The sequence below is a fragment of the Callithrix jacchus genome, chromosome 1, assembly GCF_049354715.1.
Source record: "Callithrix jacchus isolate 240 chromosome 1, calJac240_pri, whole genome shotgun sequence".
Taxonomy (NCBI): domain Eukaryota; kingdom Metazoa; phylum Chordata; class Mammalia; order Primates; family Cebidae; genus Callithrix; species Callithrix jacchus.
This window is the reverse complement of record NC_133502.1, coordinates 177,586,969-177,607,515: the sequence shown is the minus strand read 5'-3', so window position 1 is coordinate 177,607,515 and position 20,547 is coordinate 177,586,969. Positions and strand designations below refer to the sequence as shown.

Genomic DNA, 20,547 nt, shown 5'->3' with positions numbered 1-20,547 from the left:
GAGAGGTAGCAGGCGTGGGCGGCGGGAGGAGACAGCAGGAGGGGCCCATTCTAGAGATCTACTGCACAGATTTGTGACTACAGTCACTCAGTGACTTTGGGAGGCCCGCAGTAGGCAGATTACCTGAGATCTGGAGTTCAACCCTGCTCTTGGTAACATGGGAAAACCTTGTCTCTACTAAAGTACAAAAAATTAGTCGGGCATGGTGGGGGGCACCTGTAGTCCCAGCCACTGGGGAGGCTGAGACAGGAGAATCCCTTGAGTCCAGGAGGCGGAGGTTGCAGTGAGCCGAGATGGCACCACTGCACTCCAGCCTAGGCAACATAGCAAGAGTCTGTCTCCAAAAAAAAAAGCATTGCATATTTCAAAATTGCTAAAACAGTACATTTGAAATGTTCTCACCACAAAAAAGGTAGGTGAGGTGATGGACATGTCAAGTAACTTAATTTCATCATTCCACAATTTCATCATCTTGTAGGCCGTAATTAAATACTTATTTATCAATTAAAAATTTTGAAAAGCATTCGTAAGATGGCAAATAATACGTAATTATGGTGTGCACCTGCAATCATTTAAAAGCACATGTGTTCCAGTTTTAGTAATAATTGTAGTAAAAGGAAAAAAGAGGCCGGCCCGAGCTGCCGTGGCAGGCGCAGGGGGGCAGCAGCGAGCACCCGCAGGGCTGCTCCGCAGGACCCCCGCCCCGCCCCGCTCCGGCCTCGCCCCGGCCCCGCCCATTTAGCTCCGCCCCAGTGCCGTCTCTCCCCGCCCCTGTGCCGCCAGCTCCGCCCCCGCCAGCTCCTCCCGGCTTCCGCCATCCCCATCCCCGCCCCTTTAGCTCCGCCCCACTGCTGTCCCGCCCCGCCCCGGCGCCGCCAGCTCCGCCCCCGCCCCCGAGCTCCGCCCCGCGGCCTCGGCGCCCCGCCCCCTCCGCCCCGCGGCCTCCGCGCCCCTCCCTGCGCGCTCAGGGTGGCTCAGAGGCTGCTGCGGGCGGGCGGGTGCGCGGAGGGCCGGTACCCCGCAGCAGGTGGGCGGGGTGCGGGCGGCGGTGGCGTCTGGGCCGGGGGCTGCCGGCTGCGCTCTGGCGGTGTGCGGCGGCCGTGAGGGCGCGCCATGGACTTCAACATGAAGAAGCTGGCGTCGGACGCGGGCATCTTTTTCACCCGGGCGGTGCAGGTGAGGCCTGGCTCCGCGCGGTACACACGGGGCCCGGATGTGGGGCGGGCGGGGAGCACCCTGCGGCAGACGCCTGGGGGCGCGGGGAAGCCCTCCCGGGCTGCTGCTCCCGTCCCCGCCGCGGGCGCACCTCTGCCCCCTTGAGTCCTTGCTGGCCAGAAGAGGGAAAAAGCCCGGGCGGCCTGAGCTGGGCCTTGGCCCTGCTGCCTGGGGCGAGGCACCGGTGCCCACCTTGGTGCCGGTTGAGTTATCCTGTTCCCCGGGCGCCTGCCCGGAGAGGGGAGGCGGCACCGGCTGGGTCCTACCTCTCTGCCCTTTTCCAGCAGTGACTGGCGCCTGGCGGGGCACTTAGCGGCTTGGGTGCCAGGCCCAGGGACTCATGGTCCGCCACAACCCCTTCTCCGAGCCTCAGTCTCCGCACCTGTGCAATGGGCGGGTGGTGCCATGAGTCCCTCAGGGCCATTTCACACACTTGGATAGTCAGGCCGGAAGCCAGCAGCTGTTTCCTTTCTGCTCCACGGGAGGTCTGTTTCCTTAGTCCCTAGGCCTGGGGGATGGGGAGAGGGCTGGGGTCCGGCTGGGAAGCTGTCCAAGCCCATAATGCTGAGATTGGAACAGGTCCTATTTGTTAGGGGCAGAGAGAGAAACAGGCAACTCAACAACATGGAAAGACCTAGGATCAAGTGTGGGTGGGAATATGCCCTCCTGTGACCTTGGGGGAGAGCCTTCACCTCACTGAGCCTCAGTTTCTCAATCTGAAAAATGGGATCAGTATTCCTGCCTCCCAGGACAGATGCGAGGATTCTGTGAGACTGTGCGTATGTGTGCTCACCAAAGGCAAACTCCTGATTGGTGTTAGCGTGGTTAATATTGCACCTGTGCAGCATGTGACCTTGGGCAAATCACTTCTCTCTAAGCCCCATGTAACACCATGGTTATGGGATTCAGTGGGATTCCGCAGGCCTGGGGCTGGCCCATCCCAGGTTCTGGGAGCAGGTCCTGTAGTGTCCTTGTCGTTGTCACCGTTGTTGTTTCTGTTGAGTACAGTTCTCCCCCCACTCTCAACCCCAAACTCCCCTCCCCAGGAGCCCAGACCCAGCCAGCAACCCGTGTAGCCATGTTTACTAGAAAGTGCTGTGTCCCGTTGAGGATTAGCGTCTCAGCGAGAATTCATTCCTCAATGTGTTCCAAGTCTGGTGGACAGCCCCAGCCCTCGTGGAGATGCCAGGATCTCAGAGCCCCTCGGATTGGACGCCCCCAGTCCATCTGGGAGGGGGGAAACCCACTCTGCTGTTGTTATGGCAACCACACTATCTCCCACATCTGGGAAGAACCTGATCTGCCAGTTTCCTGCTAGGGCTGGGGCCCTGCTGCCTGACCTGGCCAGGGCTCTCAGGGCCCAGGCAGAGCAGGGCCTAGGTGTGGCTCTGCTTGGTGGGGGCTGGCCCACAGGGTCAGCGATACTGGAGTGGGAGCCAGCAGCCAGGCCCCAGCCTCGGGGTGGGAGGCAGGGAGCCGGGAGCTTTATAAATAGAGGCTTTCTGTGCTCTGCACGCCCACCCCCTGCTGCTGCCATCTTCCTGGGAGCAGCCTCGGACTCCAGCACCAACCCCTTCCCCTTGGCAAGATTGGGGCAGAGTGGCTGGCCAGGGGACAGAGGGACCTGAAATGTGACCTGGCAGGAGAGGCCACAGAGAGGCTCTGCCTGAGACCAAGCTGGCCTGGATGGGAGTCAGCCAGGAGGATGGGAGAGGGGTTCTTTATGATCAGTACTTGTGCTGGGCTGGGGAAGCTCCCAGCCCCTGCAGGTACAAGAAACAACTTGAAGAGCATCCCCAATCAGCAGGGAACAAGGCCCGGGCCCAGAGATGAGGCTCCAGAGGGCGGGATCCCTTTTGCATGGGTCGCTGTGGATGGCCTCCTGCAAGGAGGGCCCCTAAACTGTGCGCAGAAAGTAGGGAGGGGCTTGTGACATTGGTCCTAGTGGCAGGAGCACCTCGGATAAGGGCACGGAGGCAAGAAAAGCTAAGGTGTATTTGGACAAGATGCCAGTGGGGGTGGGAGAGGGCAGTAGGAGTGATAGGAGTGACACTGTAAGGAGTAACAGTAATAGTGGTAGAAGTCATCATCATAAAAGCCAGAGCGGTGGTGGCATTGTCATCGTCAAGCCAGGCAGTCTGCAGTGGACATGGGATGGGTGCCCTTTAGTTCGGGAAAGCCTGGTAGAACTTTTTACCTGGGTGGCTGGGGCGGTGGCTCATGCCTGTAATCCCAGCACTTTGGGAGGCCGAGGCAGGAGGATCACCTGAGCTTGGGAGTCCAAGACCAGCCCGACCAACTTGGAGAAACCCCATCTCCACTAAAAATACAGAATTAGCCAGACGTGGTGGCGCATGCCTGTAATCCTAGCTACTCGGGAGGCTGAGGCAGGGGAGTTGCTTGAGCAATTTCTTTTCTTTTCTATTTTTTTTTTTTTTGTGATGGTGTCTTGCTGGAGTGCAATGGTGCAATCTTGGCTCACTGCAACCTCCGCCTCCCATGTTCAAATGATTCTCCTGCCTCAGCCTCCCGAGTAGCTGAGACCACAAGTGCCCGCCACCATCCTGGGCAGTAGTTTTTTTTTTTTTTTTTTTGTATTTTTAGTAGAGACTGGGTTTCACTGTGTTAGCCAGGGTAGTCTCGATCTCCTGACTTTGTGATACACCTGCCTCAGCCTCCCAATGTGCTGGGATTACAGGGGTGAGCCGCCACACCCGACCTGTTTTTTGTTTTTTTATGAGTCTTGCTCTGTCACCCAGGCTGGAGTACAGTGGCGAGATCTTGGCTCACTGCAACCTCCACTCCCAGGTTCAAGCAATTCTCCTGCCTCAGCCTCCCAAGTAGCTGGGATTACAGGTGCCAGCCACCACACCCAGCTAATTTTTGTATTTTTAGTAGGCAGGGTTTCATTGTATTGGCCAGGGTGGTCTAGAACTCCTGACCTCGTGATCCGCCCACGTCGGCCTCCTAAAGGCCCAGCCAAGGCTTTTTATTAATGATGGTGATAAGGCCTGACACAGTGACTCACGCCTGTAATCCCAGCACTTTGGGAGGCCAAGGCGGGTGGATTGCCTGAGGTCAGAAGTTTTAGACCAGCCTGGCCAACATGGTGAAACCCCATCTCTACTAAAAACAAAAATTAGCTGTGTGTGGTGGCAGGCACCTGTAATCCCAGCTACCCGGGAGGCTGAGGCAGGGGAATTGCTTGAGCCCGGTTGCAGTGAGCCGAGATCATGCCACTGCACTCCAGCCTGGCTAACAGAGCAAGACTTTGTCTCAGAAAAAAAAAAAAAAAAAAAAAAAAAAAAAAAAAAGGTTGATGATAATAATACTGGCTAACATGTATCAGCTCCATACTGTGTGCTGGCCACATAGCCTGTGATTTAGATCCTATGATCTGCATTCTCCAGTCAGGATCTCAGGCCTAGAAGGGAGACTTTGCCTCTCCAAGCCTTGGTGTCTTCATTTGGAAAATGGGGTGAACACCACTCCCCTCAAAGGACTGGGAGGGCATGGTGCAGGGTGAGGGGCAAGGCTGAGCGCCTACTCAGGAAGGTCTCAGTTTGGGGAGTGTGAGGAGAAAGAGGAGGTAGAATCCGCCAGGGTGAGAGAAGGAGGAGGAGGCCGGGAGCAGCTGGCCCCAGGCAGGAGCTGAGGCCACCCCTGGCAGCTGGGCCCTCCCAGCCCTGCAGGGAGAAACCCAAGCTCTGCTACATAATTGATGGCTGCTGAGCTCCGGGTGGCCGCCCAGCCCCCGTCGCTGAAGCCAACTGCAGCCATGGATGATTCACAGCTGACCCGACTCTGGCGTAGTCCAGGCCCTTGCTCAGCCTCAGTGGCAGCATCTGTGAAATGGGAACCAGCCCTCCGTGCATTAGAGGTTGATGAGGTCAAGAGTGAAAACCCTACGGGCCGGGCAGGCCAGCAGTGTTTGCTGCTCCTTATCTTACTCCTGCAGGTCTTCACTCCGGCCGCCACCTTGGGCAAGCCCTTTCCCTTAGCTGGAGAAGGCCTTGGTATCCCCGTCTAGAAAGCGGAGACATGTGTTTCTGGTTGTTCCTAGGGAGCCCCTGTGGCTTCTGCCAGACCCATGGGACATCCCGGGCCCTGGGTGTGCCCAACTGCTGGTTCTGATGGGCTGTCGGTGTGTGTGTCTACCCTCCCAGGTGGCCAAAGCCAACCATTTGGCCATCTCCCTCCTCGCAGTCCCCTTCCTTCCCAGACGTCTCTGCACCCATCAGCTCTGGGCACCAGGGCATTCCATGGGGAAGTCAGGCTGTACCAGACCCAGCCCTTATGTCCACCCATGTCTTTTCTCTTCATCCTCATAACCTATGAGGGAGGTGTTGTTATTCCCTTTTTTCAGCTCAGGAAACCAATGCTCAGAGAAGCAGAGCCCCTTGCCCAAGGTTACACAGCTGGACAGTGGCAGAACTAAGAATCGAATCAGGTTTTCCAGACCTTGGGTTCCTCCCCTCCCTCGCCAGCACCCTCTCGCTAGCAGCTCCCAGATGCCCGTGGAGCTCCCTGATAGCCCCAGACCCTGCTCCATGCCCTGTTTGTCCCAAGCCCTTTCTACCAAGTCTGCTCCACCCGAGTCAGGCTCGAAGGACCCTAGGGCTGGCCTCCCCAGGGTTCCTCACCCCACTAAGTTGTGTGCCAGGTTGTGTATGAATGTACATTTTTGTGGGGAGACAGTCTGTAGCTTTCATTGGATTTCCAAAAGAAGCTGTGATCCGCACACTCTGGTCCAGCCACCTCATTTCACCAAGGGGCAAACAGGGAGGCCCTACCAGGAACCCTCAGGCCGGTTCTACTCCCCCACCTCCTCCTGAGCCCTCCCCACCCCTTGGCCTTCCCACTTTAGTTCACAGAGGAGAAGTTTGGCCAGGCTGAGAAGACTGAGCTTGATGCCCACTTTGAAAACCTTCTGGCCCGGGCAGACAGCACCAAGAACTGGACAGAGAAGATCCTGAGGCAGACAGAAGTGCTGCTGCAGCCCAACCCCAGTGAGTGTGTGCCGGTGGCCTGGGAGGGGTGCCGTCCAGGGGAGGCCTGGCCTACTGTGGCACGGGTAATGAGTGTGTGCTGGTGGCCTGGGAGGGGTGCCGTCCAGGGGAGGCCTGGCCTACTGTGGCACGGGTAATGAGTGTGTGCTGGTGGTCTGGGAGGGGTGCCGTCCAGGGGAGGCCTGGCCTACTGTGGCACGGGTAATGAGTGTGTGCTGGTGGTCTGGGAGGGGTGCCGTCCAGGGGAGGCCTGGCCTACTGTGGCACGGGTAATGAGTGTGTGCTGGTGGCCTGGGAGGGGTGCCGTCCAGGGGAGGCCTGGCCTACTGTGGCATGGGTACAGCAGGGCTGCAGGCAGGGTTTCAGCTAGACTCTTGGGCTCAAGGCTGTTTAGGAGTGACAGTTCAAATAAAATGGAAAAAATGAAAGAAAAAAAAAAGGCCGGTACAGTGGCTTACGTCTGTAATCCCAGCACTTTGGGAGGCCGAGGCGGGTGGGTCACCTGAGGTTGGGAGTTCGAGACCAACCTGACCAGCATGGAGGAACTCTTTTTTTGTAGAAACTCTGTCTCTCCAAAAAAAAAAAAAAAGAAAATGGGAGACTGTTTTGGCTGCTAGACACTCCAGGGCAGTGGAAATACTGAATTTTGCACAGACGAGTTAAATGCCTGGAAGCTAAAACACACGTGGGAGAAGAGGCAGGCAAAACACAAACCTGGTTGGTCTCTTTCTTTTTTTTTTTTTTTTAAGACGGAGTCTTGCTCTGTCACCCAGTCTGGAGTAGCACAGTGGCATGATCTCGGCTCACTACAACCTCCACCTCCTGTGTTCAAGCTATTCTCCTGCTTCAGCCTCCTGAGTAGTGGGGATTACAGGCATGTACTACTACCCTTAGCTAATTTTTGTATTTTTAGAGGAGACAGGGTTTCACCATGTTAGCCAGGCTGGTCTCGAACTCCTGACCTCAAGTCGTCCACCCACCTCAGCTTCCCAAAGTGTTGGGATTACAGGCATGAGCCACTGTGTTTGGCCCAAACCTGGTCACTTTCAAGAGGCCGTTGAGGCCCAGAGATGAAGGCACTGCCCAGACCACCTCCAGGCAGGCCCCCAGGGTCAAGCACGAGCAACCTGCAGGACTTTCAGGGAAAGGAGGGTGGCTCTGGGTCAAGCTGTGTGTCTGCCTGCAAATCTGCTCTGCGGCCGGATAACTTTTAGAGGCCAGGAAGAGGGAATGTGCAAGTATTATATTTGGTAATCATATTGCTAAGGGAGAGGTAGACGGCCCTGGCTTCCTTCTCTGTAGAGTGCTGGGTCCCTCGCAGCAGTTTCAGGGTTGAGGTGGGCATGAGCAAGAGAGTATTCTGGAAGTCAGCAGGCCAGGTGCTCCGTGGGCAGAGCCGGGTCTGGGTCTGTTACTGTTTCATCTTTGGGCTTGGACTGAGGAGCCCTGTGGCTTTGGCTGCTGTCTCCCCACAGGTGCCCGGGTGGAGGAGTTCCTGTATGAGAAGCTGGACAGGAAGGTCCCCTCACGGGTCACCAACGGAGAGCTGCTGGCACAGTACATGGCAGAGGCGGCCAGTGAGCTGGGGCCCACCACCCCCTATGGTGAGCAGGCCTCAAAGCTGGGTACTGGGGGTCATGGGCTCTCGCTCTCGTTCTCCCTCCCTTCCTGTCTTCCTTTACTTAAATAATTACACAGATAATGCCTGAATTCGTTCTAAATGTAAAATCTCAGTCTATGCAGAAAAAAAGGAAAAACTGGAATCTTTTGCTAACCAGTTTTGGTTCGTGTGTGGTGTTTTGTTTTGTTTTTGAGATAGTTTCACTCCATCGCCCAGGCTGGAGTGCAGTGGCATGATCTGGGCTCACTGCAAGCTCTACCACCCAGGCTCAAGTGATTCTCCTGCCTCAGCCTGCTGAGTAGCTGGGACTACACGCGTGTGCTACCACATCTGACTAATACTAAAATACCACATTTGTATTTTTAGTAGAGATGGGATTTTACCATGTTGGCCAGGCTGGTCTCAAACTCTGACCTCATGATCCACCCGCCTTGGCCTCCCAAAAGTGTTGGGATTATAGGCCTGAGTCACTGCACCCGGCCCTGGCTAATTTTTTTTTTGTATTTTTAGTAGAGATGGGGTTTCACCATGTTAGCCGGGCTGGTTCTGAACTCCTGACCTCAAGTCATCTGCCCGTCTTGGCCTCCCAAGTGCTAGGATTACAGGTGTGAGCCACTGTGCCTGGCCTGGAACCTGACTTTTTTTTTTTTTGAGATGGAGTTTTGCTTTTGTCATCCAGGCTGGAGTGCAATGGTGAGATCTCCACTCACTGCAACCTCTGCCTCCTGGGTTCAAGTGATTCTCCAGCCTCAGCCTCCCAAGTAGCAGGGACTACAGGTGCCTGCCACCACTCCTGGCTAATTTTTGTATTTTTAGTAGAGAGGAGGTTTCACCATGTTGGCCAGGCTGGTCTCAAACTCCTAATGTCAGGTGATCCACTCGTCTCAGCCTCCCAAAGTGCTGGGATTACAGGTGTGAGCCCCTGCGCCCGGCCTTGGAACCTGACTTCTGTTGTTGTTGTTGTTGTTGTTGTTGTTGTTGTTGTTGTTGTTGTTGAGATGGAGTTTCGCTCTTGTTACCCAGGCTGGAGTGCAATGGCGCCATCTCGGCTCACCGCAACCTCCTCCTCCTGGGTTCAGGCAATTCTCCTGCCTCAGCCTCCTGAGTAGCTGGGATTACAGGCACGCGCCACCATGCCCAGCTAATTTTTTGTATTTTTAGTAGAGACGGGGTTTCACCATGTTGACCAGGATGGTCTCGATCTCTTGACCTCATGATCCACCCGCCTTGGCCTCACAAAGTGCTGGGAACTTTTTAACTTGACATCATATTACAGGTATCTTTTCACTGAAGCATTTACAGAACCATGTCCTTTTTTTTTTTTAATTTTTAAATTTCATCCAAGTATAAGCCATATATATATATATATATATATATATATTTCTTTTTTTTTTTTTTTTTGAGACGGGGTCTCAGTCTGTCACCCAGGCTGGAGTGCAGTGGCACAATCTTATCCCACTGTAAACTCTGCCTCCCCGGCAGTCATCCTCCCACTTCAGCCTCCCGATTAGCTGGGATTACAGGTGTGAGCCACCATGCCCTGCCGTAAGCTATATATTAGAAAATGTGTTTAAGTGTATAATTCATTGATTTTTAATACATTTACAGAGTTGTACAAACATCTCCACAATCTAACCTATTTATTTCTTTTTGAGACAGTGTCACTCTCTCACTCAGGCTGGAGTGTGGTGGCTCGGTCTCGGCTCACTGCGACCTCCACCTTCCAGGTTCAAGCGTCCCAGGTTCTGCCTCAGGCACCCACTACCATGCCTAGCTAACTTTTGTATTTTTAGTAGAGACCAGATTTCCCCATGTTATCCAGGCAGGTCTTGAACTCCTGACCTCTGGTGATCCACCTGCCTCAGCCACCCAAAGTGTTGGGATTACAGGCATGAGCCACTGCGCCCAGCCACACTTACTTATTTTTTGTTTTCTATTATCTTTTTTGAGGCACCATCTGGCTCTGTCTCCCAGGGTGGAGTGCAGTGGTTCAATCTCAGCTGAGTGCAGTGGTTCAATCTCAGCTTACTGCAAACTCTGCCTCCCCAGGCTCAAGTCATCCTCCCACCTCAGCCTCCTGGTTAGCTGGAATTACAAGTGCACACCACCATGCCCTTCTAATTTTTGTATTTTTTGTAGAGACAGGGATCTCGCTATGTTGCACAGGCTGATCTCAAACTCCTAAACTGAAGTGACCCTCTCACCTGAGCCTCCCAAAGTGCTGAGATTACAGGAGTGGCCTCCATGCCAGGCCCACAATCTAATTTAAAGAACATTTCCATCACACCCAAAAAATCCTTCATGTCTATTTATTGCCAAGCCTCCTTTTCACCCCCAGCCAGCCAACCACTAACATGCTTTCCATCTCTGTAAGTTCATCCTTTCTGAACATTTTATGTAAATGGAATCATATGATATGTTGTTTCTTGTTTCTTGCATATAGCTGCTGCTTTTACCTAACATAAATTTTTTTTTTTTTTTTTTTGAGGCAGAGTCTTGCTGTGTTGCCAGGTGCCAGGCTGGAGTGCAGTGGCGCGATCTCGGCTCACTGCAACCTCCATCTTGGGTTCAAGCAATTCTCCTACCTCAGCCTCCCAAGTAGCTGGGATTACAGGTGCGCACCACCACGCCCAGCTAATTATTGTATTTTTTAGTAGAGATGGGGTTTTACCATGTTGGCCAGGATGGTCTTGATCTCTTGACCTCATGATCCACCCACCTCAGCCTCCCAAAGTGCTGGGATTACAGGCATGAGCCACCGTGCCTGCCTTAATTTTTTTTTTTTTTTTTAACAGAGTCTTACTCTGTCGCCCAGGCTGCAGTGCAGTGATACTGTCTCAGCTCCCTGCAACCTCCACTTCCCAAGTTCAAGCAATTCTGCCTCAGCCTCCTGAGTAGCTGGAATTACAGGCACCTGCCACCATGACTGGCTAATTTTTTTTTTTTTCAGTAGAGATGGGGTTTCTCCATGTTGGCCAGGCAGGTCCCAAACCCCTGGACCTCAAGTGGTCCAGCCTCCTCAGCCTCCCAAAATGCTGGGATTGCAGACACGAGCCTCGGCACCAGTCTAGCATGATATTTTGGAGGTTTATTCTTGTAGCATACTTTGGGGCATCATCCCTTTTGATTGGCAACAGTATTCTTTCAAAGATAAAAGGATAGACCGCATGGTGGACATCTGGGTTCACTGTTTCTCTGTGAATGTTTGAATAGTGCCCTTGGTGGGGACATGTTTTCACTTCTAGTGAAATTCCACCAAGGAGTAGAGTTGCTGGGTCATATGACAAATTCAGTTTAAGTTTTTAAGAAGTTGCCAAACTGTTTTCCAAAGTAACTGTATGATTTTTTCTTCCTCTCAGCAGTGTTGTTTCATTTTCAGGTATTTGCGGATTTTCTAGGTTTTCTTCTATTGTTGATTTTAACTTAATTCCACTGTGGTCAGAGTATGTATGAACATATTTTGTGTTTTTATTTTTCTTATTATTTTTGAGGTAGAGTTTTGCTCTGTCACCCAGGCTGGAGTGCAGTGGCGCCATCTCAGCTCACTGCAACCTCCAACTCCCAGGCTCAAGATTCCCCCACCTCAGCCTCCCGAGTAGCTGGGATTACAGGCGCGCACTACCACACCCAGCTAATTTTTTGGTTTTTTAGTAGAAAAGATGGGGTTTCACTGTGTTAGCCAGGAAGGTCCCAAACTCCTGACCTCAAGTGATCTGCCTGCCTCGGCCTCCCAAAGAGCTGGGATTACAGGCATGAGCCACCACGCCCAGCCCCATACTTTGTATGTATTGTTTTAATCCTTTTAAATGTATTGAGACTTGTTTCATGATGTAGTATATGGTCTATCTGAGGAATGTGCTAAGTTCCCTTGAGAAGATGAGATGTTATATTGTTGCAGGGCGTGGTATCGTGTAGATGTCAGCAAGGCCACATAGGTTGATGGTGTCGTTCAAGGCTTGTAGATCTTGCTGATTTTGTCTTGTCCTCTTCATTATCAAGAGTAGAGTATTGAGGCTGGTCGTGGTGGCTCATGCCTGTAATCTACTATGCTTTTTGTCTCTAGTACAATTTTGTCTTAAAGTCCATTTTGTCTGGCAATAGCATGGTTCCTGCATACGTGGTGTACTTTTTCAGCCTATTCATGTCTTTAAAGTGTATCATTGGATTTTTCTTTTTTTTAGACAGAGTCTTGCTCTGTCGCCAGGCTGGGGTGCTGTGGTGCTTCTCCTGCCTCAGCCTCCTGAGTAGCTGGGAGTACAGGCACCTACCACCACACCCAGCGAATTTTTGTATTTTTAGTAGAGACAGAGTTTTACCATGTTGGTCAGGCTGGTTTGGAACTCCTGACCTCAGGATCCGCCCGCCTCAGCCTCCCAAAGTGCTGGGATTACAGGCGCGAGCCGCCGCCTCCTTGCCTGCGCTTTGAAGAATTGGTTTGCTGTACGCAGAATTCCTGGATGAAAAGCTTTTTCTTCACTCTGAGTACATCATCTCACTGCCGTCTGGCCTCTGTTGTTTCTGATGAGAAAACAATTCATCTTATTGTAGCTCTCTTGTATGTGCATCAAACTATGTTTTTTCTTTTTTAAAAAAATGCTCTTTCTCTGTCACCCAGGCTTGAGTGCAGTGGTGCAATTATACAGTAGTAAGCTATGGCTTACTCTTGTAGCCTCAAACTCCTGGGTTCAAGTGATCCTCCCACCTGGGCCTCCCAAAGTATTGGGATTACAGGCATGAGCCAGCATGCCCAGCCTCTTACTGGTCCTTCACAGATTTTTTCTGCCTCATTTCCTCCTCCTCTTCTGGCACTCCTATTACTCATATGTTGGTTCACTTGATGGTGCCCCATAGGGTCTGAGGTACTGTTCATTTTTGTTATTATTTTTTATAAAGACAAGGCTTTACCATGTTGCCCAGGCTGGGCTCAAGCAGTCTGCCCACCTTGGCTTTCCAAAGTGGTGGAATTACAGATGTGAGCCACTGCATCCAGCCCAGTAGTTTTCCTTGATTAAATGCTTTTCCATTTTTTTGCCTTGGTCAATTTCCAGAGTCCAGAAATGGATGTTTTTGACACTTGTGTCCAGTTTTCTTTCAATTTGTTTTATTTTCAAAGAGACAAGGTCTCACTGTGTTGCTCAGGCTGGTCTCGAACTACTGAGCTCAAGTGATCCTCCCATCTCGGCCTCCCAGAGTGCTGGGATTACAGGTGTGAGCCACCGCGCCAGGCATGGTGTCTTTCGATTGAGTTTTTTTGGGAGGGGATTTGTCTCGCTCCTTTGACATTCTGGAATTCTACTCTCCTTTCTTCATGATGACCGTGTTGTGTTCCATATGTCGGCTGTCCCGCTGTTGGTTGGTCATTCCCCAGTTGATAGCTCTATAGGTTGCTTCTACATTTTCCCAGGGAAAGCCTTCTGCACTGAGCCCCCCGGCCCTGGCTCTTCAGTAAAGCTCTTCCTGAGTCCTTTCTTACGGCCTGGGGTCAGAGCGGCCCGAGCCTGTGCCTCCTTCTCACCCTTCAACTCTGGTTTCTCAGGGAAGACGCTGCTCAAGGTGGCAGAAGCTGAAAAGCAGCTGGGAGCCACGGAGAGGGATTTTATCCACACGGCCTCCATCAGCTTCCTCACACCCCTGCGCAACTTCCTGGAGGGGGACTGGAAGACCATCTCGGTGAGGGCCCTGGGACTCCTCTGCTTCCTGGTACCCACGGCAGTTTTTTCCCCAGAGCCTTTGCACACAAGCTCTCTTCCCATGCTAGGGCTACAGAACTCCTGGGGCCTCCCCAGAGTGACCTTCTATCTCTGGGCCTCAGTATTCCTGTCTTGACTTGATAGTCCCTGGTGCCAATCTTGTCTTACATGGCTCAGGGTCTCCCAGGGCGGCCCAGGGTCTCACTGTCCCCATGCCCCATCCCGCAGAAGGAGAGGCGGCTCCTCCAAAACCGGCGTCTGGACTTGGATGCCTGCAAAGCGAGGCTGAAGAAGGCCAAGGCCGCAGAAGCCAAAGCCACGGTAGGTGTCCCTGCTGGCCTCCTGGCCCCCAGGCTCTGGCTGGAGCCAAGGGGCGGGGCATGAAGGGACCTGATATTTGGCATGACCTCTCTCCCTCTCCCTCTCCCTGGCTAGACGCCTGGCTGGGGTTCTGCTGGGCTGAGCCTTTCTGTCCCTGCCCTCAAGGGAGCCTTGGTGGCCCCCGAGCTCTGGGTCCTGGGAAGACATATACGGTGTAGACGGACCAGCAGTGACCCCAGCTGGGTGCGGGCACCCCACAGCTGCCCTGCAAGGCAACTGGAGTCTCCTGCATGCCCTGCCCTGCCCTCCTAGATGCTCGGCTCTGTCCCTGGCTCTGCCCGGACATGGCACCTTCTTACTAACCCTACTACTTGCTGCTTGAACATCAGGCCCAGGGTATTTGTGCTCAGGCGCCCCCACGATGGTGTGGAGAACCTGGGAGCTGGACTGCCCACTTGCTCAGGGCTGTATCTGAGGGACCCCATCAGGCAGCCCCATGAGATTGGATAGGGCTGGGGCCATACACCGCCCCCTTCACTCCCAGCTCACTGAGGCCTGTTCAGTCTGGCTGGGTCAATGGGACGCAGCCTGGGACAATGTGACCATGGCAGGGCCAGGATTGGAGGAGTTGGGCCCAAGCTCCTGCACTCTCCCAGCACACCAGGTTGCTTGGGGGTGCAGAGCCTAAAGGCCACCTCACATTTGCAGAGGAAACTCCCAGGCCCAGGGCCTGCTAGGGAGATGGCTACCATGGCTGCCGGGTGTTGGGCCAAGGGAGGCCAGGCCCAGCCTGGGCTCACAGCTGCCCTCAACAGTCCCGGGCCCAAACCTTTCTTAGGTACCCTCCCATGGTGTGGCCTGAGCCTGCACTGCCCCGGTGAGAACCGTGTGCAGGGTCTCAGGTCACTCAAGTGTGTGGGCTCTAGATGGGAGGCAGGGGTACAGCTGGTACAATCTCGGGGTTGGCTAGGGTGACTTGTACCTACTGGGATGACCTCTTCTAAGTCACCTGAATGGGACAGTCTCCCCCGTCATTCAGGGCCATACAACATCTCAGAGTAACTCAGCCAGAACACACTCTTTCTCCATCACCCAGGTCAGGGGGCCTTTCCTGTCATTGCAGTGGTGTGACCTCTCCCTTGCCTGGTGGGCCTGGACAGCTTCACATCCTGGGGTTGGGCCAGGCCACGCTTTCTAGAGCTAGAACCTGGGAAGCCCCAGGAATAGCCTCCCAGAGGACTCCGGCCCTGCAGCTCTGTCCCCATAAGCACACACACACACACATCAGGACTCTTCAGGAGGGCTGGCTGTGTGGCTCCCTCTGCCCAGCTGCCCGGTGCCCCCTCCCACTGGGGCCTGGGGGTCCTGGTCCTGCCTGTGCTGTGGACTCACTAACTCTTTGTTTTTGTTCCTTTCCGTCCTGCTTTGGGTAACTTGGCTCAGTGTGAGGGAGATGTGAGTATACCTGCCCCACGCGCTGTGCTGCTTCTGGTCTGCCCATCTTGCCCGTGGGCCCACGATGCTGTGGCCAGCCCACGTCCTTGGGGCATTTTGCAAGCAGCTGGTCTCCCCGCCAGAGCCTCCACTGTGCAGGGCCTCTGGTGGAGAGGTGCCAGGCGTTGGGGCCTGTGAGTCAGCTTTTGCAAATGTTGAACGCCTGTCACTTTGTCTGCCCATGCATCCATCTGTCCACCCTCATTGTCGGGAGGGGGCCTGGCCCTCGATGCAGGCGCGAGACATGTGGTGTGCGGATTCTGGGATGGAAAAGGCCATGGGTGGGGGTGGGCTGTGTTTGGGGGACTCTGGGGCATCTGAGGGCCACTGGTCTGGGGAGGAGGGGGCTGTGGCCTCTGGCAGGGGAGAGCCCTGCCTGTGTCTTGCTCAGGCAGCCTTGGCCATCTCCTCACTACATCTGCTTTCCTGGCTCCAGTGTCTGCAGCCACTTGGTCTTTGCCTGGACTCTCCAAGTCCCAAGGCCCCCTCACCTCCAGCTGGTTGGAGCCGGGAGAATGGGGTTTGTGTTGTGTTTGTATCCCCTGTCCCTGGGGTCAGGCCTTCTGGCATCTCCTTGTGCAAGACTCTGGGGTAGCCTCCTGGCCTAGACTCTTGCCCTGGCCCAGGGTGACCCCCTCCCCCATGAACTCTGTTCCCCGCCAGACGGTGCCTGACTTTCAGGAGACTAGACCTCGTAATTACATTCTCTCGGCCAGCGCCTCCGCGGTAAGCGCCCCCACCCCCACCCCACCCTCGGCCTCCTCTCTCCCTACGTCCCCCCACGCCACTGCCTCTGACTGCACAGGAGCTAGAAGCCAGCAGGTAAGGTGGGAGCACTGCCATGTGCTCACGCCAGTCCTGAGATGCTGGGGAGGGGCAGTAGCCCCCACTTCTGTCCATGTCCTGGCCCCAGTGCCCTGTGGCCATGGGGCTGGACTTGCTTCCCCCTGCACAATGCTGGAGCTGGCTTTAGCGCCAGCCGCACCAAGTAGCGTGGAGAACTCAGGGCGGCAGCTGTCCCATCCCCAGGCCCCTCCACCTCCCACTGTCTTTGAATGCCAAACCCCTAAAGACAGGAGGCAGTGCCGGCCACTGGATAGCACCTGGGGGGCAGGAGGCCCTGAGGCTGTGCCAAGGCCCAGAGGTCCTGGAGCAGGGCATGTCTTGTCCTGAGGAGGCTCAGGCAGGGCCCCCAGAGTAGGGGTGGGGGGGGTTGGGACAGGAGGTGGGGAGGACGGGATCATGGAGGCTTCGCAGTCACAGCGTATTGGTTTTTAGCTTTCTTGAGATGTCTGGTGTTTCCTGTAGTTTGGGAATTAGGCTACACCTCTCCCTCTTTTAATTTTTTTTTTAAGACAGGGTTTCACCATGTTGGTCAGGCTGGTCCACCTCTCCCTCTTGCTTGTCACCACTGCTGCACCTTGTCTCTGCCCTCTCTCTCTCTCCTTCCTGCCCTGGGGGAGACCCTCACCTCTATTGTGAGCATGCTGCCATGTGTCTTTTGTGAGTCATTCTGTGGCTGGGTGACTGTCCCTCAGGGCACCAACCCTAGTTGGGTCTCACAGCAACTTTCGTGCCCCCGGACAGGGACTTCCTAAGTGGCACAGGAGCCACACGGGCTGGCCATGCGCAGTGGCGTGGGTCCAAGTTCCTTATTTCAGGCTGTGGTCTTGGGTCAGATCTCTGGAAGTGGCAGGAGCGCTGGGTCTCCTGGTCGTGGCCAGGCAGGATCTTCCTTCTTTAGGGTCTGGATGCCATTTCCCACTCCTCCTTGTGCCCCATGAAAAGAGAAACATCCTAGAGGGTGGAGACTGCCCTGTTTTTCTTTTGCCATTGAGTCCCAGTGTGACTCAGGCATGAGGCTGCCTTTCTCTGCCAGAGGACAGAAAGGTTCAGTGACTGGCCCAGGGTCACACGGTCCTGCCTCCCAGCCCACCAGCCTGAGCCAACAGTCAGGACAGGATGAGGGTAACTCAGTCTCTCTTGAGACCCCACTCAGGGTCTGGGCTGACACCATAGAAGAAATACAAGCAGGACTCTTGCTGGCTGCACCCCTCCTGCATGAGGCATGTTACAGGGACTGAGACTGCCAGCCCCCATCTCCCAAGCTGGGCCTCGGCCCCGGCCCCGTCTTAGCTCCTGTTTGGGAGGGTGGGGCAGAGGGGTGGTCGGGGCAGAAGTTGAGTCTGGGAGCTGGGGCAAGGCAAAGGCTCTGGGGTCCAGCTGTCCTCCTCTCCCCTCCCCGCTGGCCGGTCCTGTTGCGATCTCCACAGCTCTGGAACGATGAAGTGGACAAGGTAAGTTGGGGCCTGGGGAGGCTGGGCTAGGGGAAGAAGGGGTGGTGGGGTACAGGCACACCTGCTGCCATGGGGTGTGGTCTTTCTCTGCCCACTTGGTTGGGGTGGGGGGGTTACTGCTTTTCCTCCCTGGGCCTCAGTTTCACCTCTGTGGGGAAACGTTTGCTCCACAGTACCCTGTAGCACACAGTAGGCCCTCAGGATACACTTGCTGGGTGGGTTTCTCACATGGATGATGGAGGGTCTGTCACCACGGCTGCCTGTGCCTGAGGAGGGCTCTAGCTTCTTTGGGGTTGGGGCTCCAGGTATGAAGTCAGGGATAGACCCAGAAGGCGCTCTGCATTCCCAGGGGAAAGGGACAGGTGACTTCCAGGTAGGCTCCAGGGGAAGACTCAGGGAAGCTGGTGGGCAGTGCGGGTGCTCAGGGCTGCCCTGCCCTGTCTAGGCTGAGCAGGAGCTCCGTGTGGCCCAGACAGAGTTTGACCGGCAAGCAGAAGTGACCCGTCTTTTGCTGGAGGGAATCAGCAGCACTCACGTGAGTCTGTCCCCCACCAAACCTTCACTAAAGCCCGCCCCTCAGTAGGTGTGCCTGAACCAAAAGGACAGCAGGACTGCCCCAGAGCAGCCCTCACAGAGCAAGTCCTACTGAGGACGGTGTGGGCGCAGGGGCAGGGCACCCTGGAATGCCAGAGCAAGTTCTGATAGAGGACATGGGTGGGGACTGAAGTTTTTGTGCTGAGAGGGGCAGGAGGTTAGAAGTCAGCCTCTGGCCTCTTCCCCACAGGTGAACCACCTGCGCTGCCTCCATGAGTTTGTCAAGTCTCAGACAACCTACTATGCACAGTGCTACCGCCACATGCTGGACTTGCAGAAGCAGCTGGGCAGGTGCGGCTGGGGCCAGCACCACTGAGCCCATTGAGGTTCCATGGCCCCCAGACCCTGTCTGTGAGCAGCATGAGCTCCCATGGGCAAGTCCCGTGACACAAAGCTGGGTTGGAGGGCTCTGCTGGAACCCACTCTGGGCCTGGGAGGGTAGAGTGGCTGGCCTTGGTGACCGCGGAGTCCCCTTGGGGACCTGAGAGTTTCTAGGGAATGCGTGGGTGGGAAGGATGCAGGGCTCAGGAGTGAGGCCATCTCACCCCTCCCTTGCTTTGCTTCTCCCTTTGTGCTGCCAGCTCCCAGGGCACCATGTGAGTAGCCAGGGCTGAAGTGGCGCTCCGGTGGCTGGGGAGGGGCGTTTGCCTCTGGGGTCCCTTCTGGGACTCCAACCTGCTAAGATGTACCCCTCCTCTCCAGATTTCCAGGCACCTTCGTGGGCACCACAGAGCCCACCTCGCCACCCCTGAGCAGCACCTCACCCACCACTACTGCAGCCACTATGCCTGTGGTGCCCTCGGTGGCCAGCCTGGCCCCTCCGGGGGAGGCCTCGCTCTGCCTGGAAGAGGTGGCCCCCCCTGCCAGTGGGACCCGAAAAGCTCGGGTGCTCTATGACTACGAGGCAGCTGACAGCAGTGAGCTGGCCCTGCTGGCTGATGAGGTGGGCCTGGTGCCACAAGATGGGCAGGAATGGGCTGGGTGAGGAGCAGCCTGGGAGCTAGGATCAGGCATACGGGGCCTGGAGGGGCCCTAGTGGGAAAGCAGGGAGCAGCGGGTTAAAGAGGGCGCCGCCAGCCCTGAGGAAGCGATCCCTGCTCTTCTGGGTCTCCATGGAGAGGTGAGATGAGCACCACCACTGAAGGTGTAGCACATGCCACTGGCCATGGGGAGGTAGTAGCTCTGTCCCCACTTAGTCCTGGGGCCAGGCCCACCCTTGGTCAGACTGTGACCGTCCTCTACTGCCATCTCTGCAGCTCATCACTGTCTACAGTCTGCCTGGCATGGACCCTGACTGGCTCATTGGCGAGAGAGGCAACAAGAAGGGCAAGGTCCCTGTCACCTACTTGGAACTGCTCAGCTAGGCAGATTCCCTCCCAGGCCCCCCTGCCCCCATTCTGGCCTGGGCAGGAAAGGATGGCACAGCCCTGCCACTTACCTTGTTCGTTGGTGACACAGCTGCTCAGGGTGGGAAGAATTCACCCCATTCTGTCCCTGCCCCTGGTCACCTAGCTGTGAGGGTGTCTGAGGCTGAATGGCCCCCACCCCTCCCCTAGCCCTGCTTTTGACCTGTGGCTCTGGAGCCCCCACCCCTGCCTGCATCCCCCAGCGCCTCACCCTCCCGGCTCTACCAAGGAGGGAGGGACTGGCTGCAGCAGCTGCACTCAGCACCTAGGCCAGGGTGGGGCCGCCGCAGGAAGCCCCGAGTGCACTCAGCTAGAGCCCTGCCTTGCAGTTGCCAAAAGCTGCAGCAGGGGAATGCGGCAAGGCACACAGGGCTCTGGCAGCCCCTGGGGACTGCGCACTGCCCCTGGGAGGGGAGAGCCTGGCCAGGGCTGGTGTTGGGCCCGGAGCAGCATCTTCCGGTGCTATCCTCCCCTCCCACCCCTCACAGCTCAAGCCAAGTCTGGTGGCCGCAGCCTCCATCTCTCTACACTCACTTTTTATCTGCTGTTTTTACTTCTGCCTGTTTGCTTTCTAGCCAATAAAGCCTCCTCGTGTGCGAGTTACCTGGGGTCCTGTCAGGGCCTGGGCTGGACAGGGGAAGGGTAGCCTTGCCCTCTGCCCCACTCCTCCTGGGTGGGGTGATCCACAGAGCTAGCAGGGGCCCTGTGGCTGCCCCAGCTTTCTGAGTTGGGAAGTGCAGCCCTCCCTGTCTTCCATAGGGCTTGCATCTCTCGAGGGTAGTGCTGTTCCTGGACATGAAGCTGCATGAGGAATGTTTTATTCCTAAGAAAAAGTTTCCTACCTTTGGATTGTGGAGTGAACTGTAGAATGTGCCTGACAGTTCAAGCTCAAGAAGTGGG

General features: G+C 55.5%; 1 protein-coding gene across 10 annotated transcripts; it reads left to right on the top strand.

Annotated features, from left to right (window-relative positions):
* The first annotated feature begins 966 nt into the window (after positions 1-966).
* SH3GLB2 (SH3 domain containing GRB2 like, endophilin B2) lies at positions 967-20,250 on the top strand. Of its 10 annotated transcripts, XM_078329132.1 has the most exons (15): positions 967-1,176; positions 6,083-6,224; positions 6,974-7,098; positions 7,700-7,828; positions 13,382-13,515; positions 13,764-13,856; positions 15,300-15,311; positions 16,014-16,076; positions 16,706-16,828; positions 17,624-17,647; positions 18,093-18,182; positions 18,432-18,532; positions 18,823-18,837; positions 18,944-19,184; positions 19,498-20,250. In XM_078329132.1, the coding sequence occupies exons 4-15, from the start codon at positions 7,786-7,788 to the stop codon at positions 19,603-19,605; spliced, it is 1,047 nt and encodes a 348-aa protein (XP_078185258.1). In that variant the 5' UTR covers positions 967-1,176; positions 6,083-6,224; positions 6,974-7,098; positions 7,700-7,785; the 3' UTR covers positions 19,606-20,250. The 10 variants fall into 10 exon arrangements, with proteins under 10 accessions (XP_078185258.1, XP_035115777.1, XP_035115780.1 ...); XM_035259886.3 differs by lacking the exon at positions 6,974-7,098; XM_035259889.3 differs by lacking the exons at positions 6,974-7,098; positions 15,300-15,311.
* Positions 20,251-20,547: the final 297 nt, after the last annotated feature.